The sequence below is a fragment of the Procambarus clarkii genome, chromosome 9 (genome assembly GCF_040958095.1).
Source record: "Procambarus clarkii isolate CNS0578487 chromosome 9, FALCON_Pclarkii_2.0, whole genome shotgun sequence".
Taxonomy (NCBI): domain Eukaryota; kingdom Metazoa; phylum Arthropoda; class Malacostraca; order Decapoda; family Cambaridae; genus Procambarus; species Procambarus clarkii.
The window spans coordinates 33964045-33972480 of NC_091158.1; the positions used below are offsets into that span (position 1 = coordinate 33964045).

Below are 8436 nucleotides of genomic sequence, written 5' to 3' on the forward strand. Positions count from 1 at the left end.
GTAATTTCTATAATGATTATAGGCCACGTGCTATTCAACTTTGGAAGAGCACGTCCCAAATGGTCTAGCTAGCTCGTTCCTTTACATTAGAAAGATTCAGGTTAAATTGCATTGGCACTGAAAAACCTCTCAAATAATGTAACGATGTCTACGCCACCTGTTGAGTGAATTCTACCCCAATACTTTTAGGAGAGGTAGTGTGACAATGTTAACGCCATCTGTTGAGTGCACCTAGCCCCATTTCCTGTTCCCCAGTGAAATGTTGTGATCTGACCCTGTGTAGTTCCTGTCTTACTAATTACATTTTTAGTACGCAGAAGTCATGTTGGTGGTAACTTGGGCATCAGGTATCAGTTAACCCAGGGCAGTCTTGAACTCAAGAAGTGTTTCAGTGGGAATGCATGGCCGAGTCGGTGCAGACGGAAAGTTGTCTGTGATACTTATTGAAGTATTGGTGATTGGACTGACGTACCCTGGGATTTCCAAGTTGAGTTACGAGATGAACGTACTGTCCATGTGATAAGGCTTGTCATAAACATGTGGAGACCTCTGCCGGCGTGATGGTGGAGACCTCTGCCGGCGTGATGGTGGAGACCTCTGCCGGCGTGTTGGTGGAGACCTCTGCCGGCGTGTTGGTGGAGACCTCTGCCGGCGTGTTGGTGGAGACCTCTGCCGGCGTGTTGGTGGAGACCTCTGCCGGCGTGTTGGTGGAGACCTCTGCCGGCGTGTTGGTGGAGACCTCTGCCGGCGTGATGGTGGAGACCTCTGACGGCGTGTTGGTGGAGACCTCTGCCGGCGTGTTGGTGGAGACCTCTGCCGGCGTGTTGGTGGAGACCTCTGCCGGCGTGTTGGTGGAGACCTCTGCCGGCGTGTTGGTGGAGACCTCTGCCGGCGTGTTGGTGGAGACCTCTGCCGGCGTGTTGGTGGAGACCTCTGCCGGCATGATGGTGGAGACCTCTGCCGGCGTGTTGGTGGAGACCTCTGCCGGCGTGATGGTGGAGACCTCTGCCGGCGTGATGGTGGAGACCTCTGCCGGCGTGATGGTGGAGACCTCTGCCGGCGCGTTGGTGGAGACCTCTGCCGGCGTGATGGTGGAGACCTCTGCCGGCGTGATGGTGGAGACCTCTGCCGGCGTGATGGTGGAGACCTCTGCCGGCGTGATGGTGGAGACCTCTGCCGGCGTGATGGTGGAGACCTCTGCCGGCGTGATGGTGGAGACCTCTGCCGGCGTGATGGTGGAGACCTCTGCCGGCGTGATGGTGGAAACCTCTGCCGGCGTGTTGGTGGAGACCTCTGCCGGCGTGATGGTGGAGACCTCTGCCGGCGTGATGGTGGAGACCTCTGCCGGCGTGATGGTGGAGACCTCTGCCGGCGTGATGGTGGAGACCTCTGCCGGCGCGTTGGTGGAGACCTCTGCCGGCGTGATGATGGAGACCTCTGCCGGCGTGTTGGTGGAGACCTCTGCCGGCGTGTTGGTGGAGACCTCTGCCGGCGTGTTGGTGGAGACCTCTGCCGGCGTGATGGTGGAGACCTCTGCCGGCGTGATGGTGGAGACCTCTGCCGGCGTGATGGTGGAGACCTCTGCCGGCGTGATGGTGGAGACCTCTGCCGGCGTGATGGTGGAGACCTCTGCCGGCGCGTTGGTGGAGACCTCTGCCGGCGTGATGGTGGCGAGTAGAAGTGGTGTTTTGGCACTGTGACTATACTGTCTAGGACTGGCTTATGGTTTACTGCGAAAGATGAACTCGCCGGTGTGAGGACCATAGTCAGACTTGGGGAGGAAACCATAGTGGTGTACGGTAAACAATAGAAGTGGACACGCTGGGAAAAAAGATTGCAGAAGTTTTATAGTGTCCTGTGCGTGCAAAAGTGACACCTGCAGTGTTGTGTCGTGTGTGTACTCACCTAATTGTGCTTGCGGGGGTTGAGCTTTGGCTCTTTGGTCCCGATTCTCAACTGTCAATCAACTGGTGTACAGATTCCTGAGCCTACTGGGCTCTATCATATCTACATTTGACACTGTGTATGGAGTCAGCCTCCACCACATCACTTCCTAGTGCATTCCATTTATTAACTACTATGACAGTGAAAAAATTCTTTCTAACGTCTCTGTGGTTCATCTGGTTGCTCAGTTTCCACCTGTGTACCCTTGTTCGTGTCCCACCCATGCTGAAGAGAATGGCTTTGTCCACCCTGTCAATTCCCCTGAGAATTTTGTAGGTGGTTATCATGTCTCCCCTTAATCTTCTGTTTTCCAGGGATGTGAGGTTCAGCTCCTTTAGCCTTTCCTCGTAGCTCATTCCTCTCAGTTCCGGGACGAGCCTGGTGGCATACCGCTGAATCTTCTCTAACTTAGTCTTGTGTTTAACTAGGTATGGACTCCAGGCTGGAGCTGCATACTCCAGGATTGGTCTTACATAAGTGGTATACAGGGTTCTGAAAGATTCCTTACACTAGTTTCTAAAGGCAGTTCTTATGTTAGCCAGTCTAGCATATGCCGCTGATGGTATTCTTTTGATGTGGGCCTCTGTGGACAGGTTCGGTGTGATATCAACCCCCCAAATCTTTTTCTCTATTTGACTCTTGTAGGATTTCACCTCTCAGATGATACCTTGTGTTCAGCCTCCTGCTCCCTTCGCCTAATTTCATCACCTTACACATTCCTGAGTTGAACTTTAGTAGCCATTTTCTAGACCATTCCTCCAGTTTATCCAGGTTATCCTGTAGTCTATCTTCATCCGTCTTGATTCTTCTCATAATTTTTGCATCATCAGCAAACATTGAGAGGAATGAGTCTATACCCTCCAAAAGATCGTTTACATATATTAGAAACAGGATGGGTCCAAGTACTGAGCCCTGTGGGACTCCGCTGGTGACATCTCGCCACTCTGATGTCTCCCCCTCACCGTTACTCGCCGTTTCCTGTTGCTTAAGTACTCCCAGTTATACTTGATCTACTTGTCTATACACTGGAGCACCTTCCCTTTTACTCCTGCCTGTTGCTCCAACGTTTTTAACAGCCTTTTATGGGGTACTGTGTCAAAGGCCAGGAAAATGCAGTCGGCCCACCCTTCTGTTTCCTGCTTAATTTTTGTTGCCTGGTCAAAAAATTCTATTGAACCTGTGAGGCACGATTTACCATCCCTTAACCCATGTTGGTGGTGTGTTACAAAGTTATTTTCCTCCAGATGCTCTACGAGCCTTTTCCTCGCGCTCTTCTCCATCACCTTGCATGGTATTCAAGTTAAGGAAACTGGCCTGTGGTTCAGTGCCTCTTGCCTGTCACCCTTCTTGTATATTGGGACCACGTTAGCTGTCTTCCAACTTTCTAGTAAGTCTCCTGTTTCCAGTGACCTGTTAAACACCATAGAGAGAGTGGCACACTTAGTGCTTCTGCACCTTCCTTTAGTATCCATAGTGAGATTCTCAGGCCCAACAGCCTTTGTCACAGTGACAGACTTTGTCAACAGTGTGTGTGTGTGTGTGACGATATATATATATATATATATATATATATATATATATATATATATATATATATATATATATATATATATATATATATATATATATATATTAAGAAGTATACTTGGTGATGGTTCTGTTTTGTTGTTTACCCCCTTTTCCTTTAGATTTAATATTACTACCAGTTCTTAATAACTTATCAATGACTCGGTGGGATCGTGTAAGAAGCACTAAGGCCCCATATACAGTTTGATACGTAAAGGACTTGGCTACTGGCTAAGTGAGGCTGTCAAAAACAATAAAATTCTCAAACTGCAGACTCAGGCAGATAGATGTGTGGGTGTGCTGGAGGCTTAAGGCACAAACAGGAATATTCCTTTCGCAGGGATATTCCTGCTCGGATGGGATTTGAAACTCCTGCAGTATCCTCCTCTGTTAATATTTGTCTTGACGTTGTTGTGCTGCATAAGGTACAAAACTCTCATTAAAATACAAAAAAATATATTGTTAAAGGTTAACCTTAGTTGTTAATTTTTTTCCTGGTTAGAAGTTTCTCCATTATGCTAACTATTACTCACCTTGTTGTAAAAGTATTCTTGTGAAGCTAAATATATACTCCAGCCATCCTCCCTTCATTGATGTCCACGAAGACAGGATGAAGACCATTAGGGGCAGCAGTAAGAGCGTAGTCAGCACAGCCGCCCACACCAGTGGCGTCAGGGGAAACAGGAAGGCCCACGGGTCCACCTCCAGCCGTCCTCGTCTTCCCAGGATCCTGCCAGACTCTGTCACTATTGGCCAGGTGAAATCCAAAACTTCGGCTCGCGAAGCAGTGATGCCGAAGGGGCCAAAACAAACATCCGTCTCCTGCACAGACATGGTAGTCACTTGTATATTACTTGTATTTCGGTATCTTTTAAAACAAGTATTCAATGCTGTTTACATTTTACATTTTTAGTTGAAACCTTTTTCGACAAATCATTCTGCATTGTCGCAGTTAAACAAACACGACATGTAGGTATTATTAAACGCATTCTTAATAATACTTCAGTACTGTTTCTACTGCAAAAAGTTATATCACTTAATTTAACTTAACGTGAAATTAATTTCTTTTAAACCCAACCACACTAACCTATTGGTATCTCACAAAGAGCGAGATATAAGAATTTTTACCGTGGAGAAATTTATATAAAAGCTATGAGGGTGAACTAAGAGTTCTTTTCTGCAAAGTGACCGTCAATTTAGTTTACGTCAGTGTTGTGCAAACTCTTTATGAAAGGTAATAATTGTAAAGCAATGTTGTAGCTAAAACTCAAACTATTTTGAATAAAAAAATAGTAATGAGCATGATTTTTGATATGTTTGTAACGTGTCCTTTGTTAATCCTTAATGAAAAGTGACAGGAGAATAATACAAAACTACATGTTTCATAATAACTGGGCTGGAGAATCGATGCCCCATCCTCACACCTGAAAATGAACGGACGTATCGGACCGTCCGTGGCTATTATCAAGTCGTGTGCCTAGGATCTTCCTCTCGCCTCCCCTCACCTTCCTGTCACCTCTCACCTTCCTCACACATCGTGCCGCCCCTCCGAGGTGCCTCCTTGCCGTGGTGAGGGGCTCACGTACACCTCCCTGGGACCGGTGTGGGTTGTCTTTGCCCCCCCCCCTCTTCTGCCCCCTCTTTGGGTGGTGTACGTGCTGAAGGGTACCATGTAGGGGCCTTGTGAGCCATTGGACCACCCGCTGGAAGGGCCGCCCTGAGTGGATGGTTGGGTGTCCAGGCTAGGGCGATAGAGGGAATGGGGTCTTAGCACCAGTGTGGGAGAATGGACGATGTAGTAGGACTCCCCTGTTGAAAAGGGGAGCACCCTTCCTGCACTGGCCCGCGCTCGGCCTCCCTGACTGCCCTGGTAGGTGGTATCTCTTGGTTCCCGGTCCCAAACTTTTGAAATTGTTTGCTGCATGGAGATGACACGACTTCTCTAACCCAGGCTTATGGGGTGGGCGACCAGGCCCCTGAGTCGAACCGTCCTGGAAGACCGGGCTCTGTAGCCCCCCCGCTACAGGGCCCAGTTTAGGCCCAGACCGGACTCTTCCTCCCTGCTCCCCCTCCCTCCTCTGTGGTTGAGTCGAGCACCAAGCCAGCTGTGGTGACACCCTCGTCCCCTTGCACGGCTCCATCTCTTATTGTGAACGGGCTCACCATAGCCCGTACTACTTGGGACTTTTTGTTCCAGGTAGCGAATCTTTAACAACAACAACAATCTTATTGTGACTTCTGCGCCTCATGACCAATTTCTATCTAAAGGTTCTCATCGCCGTCCCTGCCACGGCCGCTCTCGTATGCTCCCTTCCCATAAGGGGCAAGGACTCCAGATTAACATAAAATGCATTAAATGAAAACTAGTCTCAGCATCGTATCATAAATGGAAGGGAGGAAAAAAATAGTGAAGTAGGTGTCAAAATTATTCCAAAGCGGTCAAAAACGATTATCAAACAAAAGTGTCAACTGAAATCATATCTATGACTCTCAGCTATCACAATACCATATTTTTTTAAAATATTATAATTAGTTTTATTAGTAAATAGTTAAGTTAAAAAAGATATTTATATATTTTTTTTAATCGGACGATTTGCATGAAACTTATACACCTGACTGCACATAAGCCTGTCTAAGGGTGCCAATTTTGGAGAAAACTGGTTGATGTCAACCTCAGCCACAGATGGCAGCACCTTAGACTTTATTATTTTCTTATTTATTTTCAATATTTTCAACTAACATAAACGGTCAAATAACTTTCATTTTTATTCAATTTACATGAAACTTACACCTTATATGTAAAGATTGTCTCTAAAATCCCTAGGTAGCGTTTTTTCTTAAGTTCATTTATTGATTTTGTGATAGCAATAAACATGGCATATTTGCATAATTTTTTAGGGGGAAATTTTTATATTTGAATTAGGAAAACTAAAGATGTTTTGGAAACTCCCTACCTTAGGATCCTTTATTATATGCTAATGTGTCAGAAAAGTGTCATAGAATGATAATATCTGAAAGGTGCGTTTGTTTATTTACACTTGAAAATGTGCAAAATTCGTTAAAAAAAGATAAAAAATATTCCTTTCTATTTACGCTGCAGTACTGAAACTTGGAACAATTACAGCCCTTTTCATATACAACTAGTCAAAAAATATTGGTTGACATTGAAACACTTTTATGAAACCATGCCCATGCCCCCTTAATTTATTAATTCATACCATACTTTGTTTGGTCCTGCTACGTGGACTAAGTACTTTGATCTCCATCCTTTAGATTCAACCCCTCCTGACGATTTTTCTCTTCATAGGTATTTTGTGGATTCAGTAGATGCCTCTGTTACCTTCAACCCCACCCGGCTTGGTACACGTGTCATTTCTGCTCCTGCTCAGAATACAGCTACTCGCTTGGCTGCCTTATCCTGCATTGGCAAGACCCCTGTTCGAGTCTCCAAGAACGCTCGGTTAAATGCCAGTGTTGGCACTGTTCTCTTCCCACACCATGTTGCAACCAGTGTTAGGAATCTAAAAGACTGCCAAGAGGATAGAAAACACATCCTCGAGGCCCAGGGTCATTCTGTCCCTCAGGTGGATACGTTTACTCGTCCCCCTCGTGGTCATCGCCATCTGCCCCTTCTGGTTGTGAAGGTTACCTTTGATGGTAGGGCCCTTCCGCCCTCTGTCATTCTTGCTGGTGCCAGATGCTCCGTTCAGGAGTATATTCCATCTCCTCGGCTCTGCAGTAAGTACTGGAGGTTTGGGCATGGTGCCCTCAAGTGCACTAGTCCTGTCTCCTTCTGTCCCATGTGTGGAGGCGAGGGTCACTCTAAGTTGGAGAGCACTTCTCCCCAGGCCCGCTGCCTCAATTGCAGTGAGACCCACCCTACCTTCTCTCACACGTGTATACTTTACAAACTTGAGGCAGCCGTTCTCAACTTGAAGCACTGGGACCGTTTGTCTTTTCTTGAGGCTAGGCACCAAGTTCATCGTCTCCCCCTTTCGCTGGCGTCTCTTATGCTCACGTGGTACGCTCTTCCTCTCCTCGTCCTTCCCATCTTCCTCAGTCTCACAACCGTTTCCAAGCCTTAAACCCGGACACGCCCACCACTTCCTTTCCTGTTTCCCTCCATTCTGTCCCAGAGGGACCCTTTCCAGGTTCTCTGTCTAGGGCTCCCCTTCTTTCTACCCAGTCTGTCACGTATCCTGTGTCTTCTTTCTCTTCTCCTTCTGTCCTCCTTCCCGTCCTTCTCTTCCGTCTCTTGGCTCTCCACGCAGCCTGACTGTGCGGGCCGAGGTCCATCACTCTCCGTGTGGTCATGTTGTTCGCTCTCGCTCTTCTACTCCTATTGAGACGCAGGAGTCTGTTGCCCCACTACGTTACTGCTGGGACACTTGTCTCTTTGAGTCAGAAGCGGAAACCTGGCTCCTCTCCTTCCTCCTCCCCGGTAGGTAAGAAGGCTTCACTTTCTTTTTCGCCCCCTATCTCTGATTCTATCGTTCCTTCCCCTCCCACTTCGGTTGTAGAGCCCCCTGTTCTTACTGTGGAGGTTTCTTTAGCCCCCGGTTCCGTCTCGATTACTGCCCTTGCTGAGGTGCGCTCCCCCTCTTTCTTCCCCTCCTACTCTCCTTGCCCACTCCTCTCGGTTGTCTCCTCCTCCTCCTCCTCCTCCGGACCCTGCTTGTTCACCTCTGGTCTGTCCTCCCGCTCCTTTCCCTCCTTCTTTACTCAGTTTACCCATGCCCCCTAACCCTGACTTCGCTGACCCTGTGTTTCGTTAACGTGCTGTATTCCTTTTTCACCTTTCTTTCTTCTTTGCTCTCTGTTGCTATCCTTTCTCTTTCTGTCGATGTCTTCATCAGTGGATTATCAGTGGATATTACGCCAATTTCCTTGACCTCCAACTTCTAATTTCAGTTTTCGCCCCTTTGT

At 47.6% G+C, this 8436-nt stretch overlaps 1 protein-coding gene across 1 annotated transcript; it reads left to right on the top strand.

Moving 5' to 3' along the window:
- The first annotated feature begins 560 nt into the window (after positions 1–560).
- LOC138362861 (uncharacterized) lies at positions 561–1700 on the top strand. The gene has a single exon (XM_069321436.1). The coding sequence runs from the start codon at positions 561–563 to the stop codon at positions 1698–1700; it is 1140 nt and encodes a 379-aa protein (XP_069177537.1).
- Positions 1701–8436: the final 6736 nt, after the last annotated feature.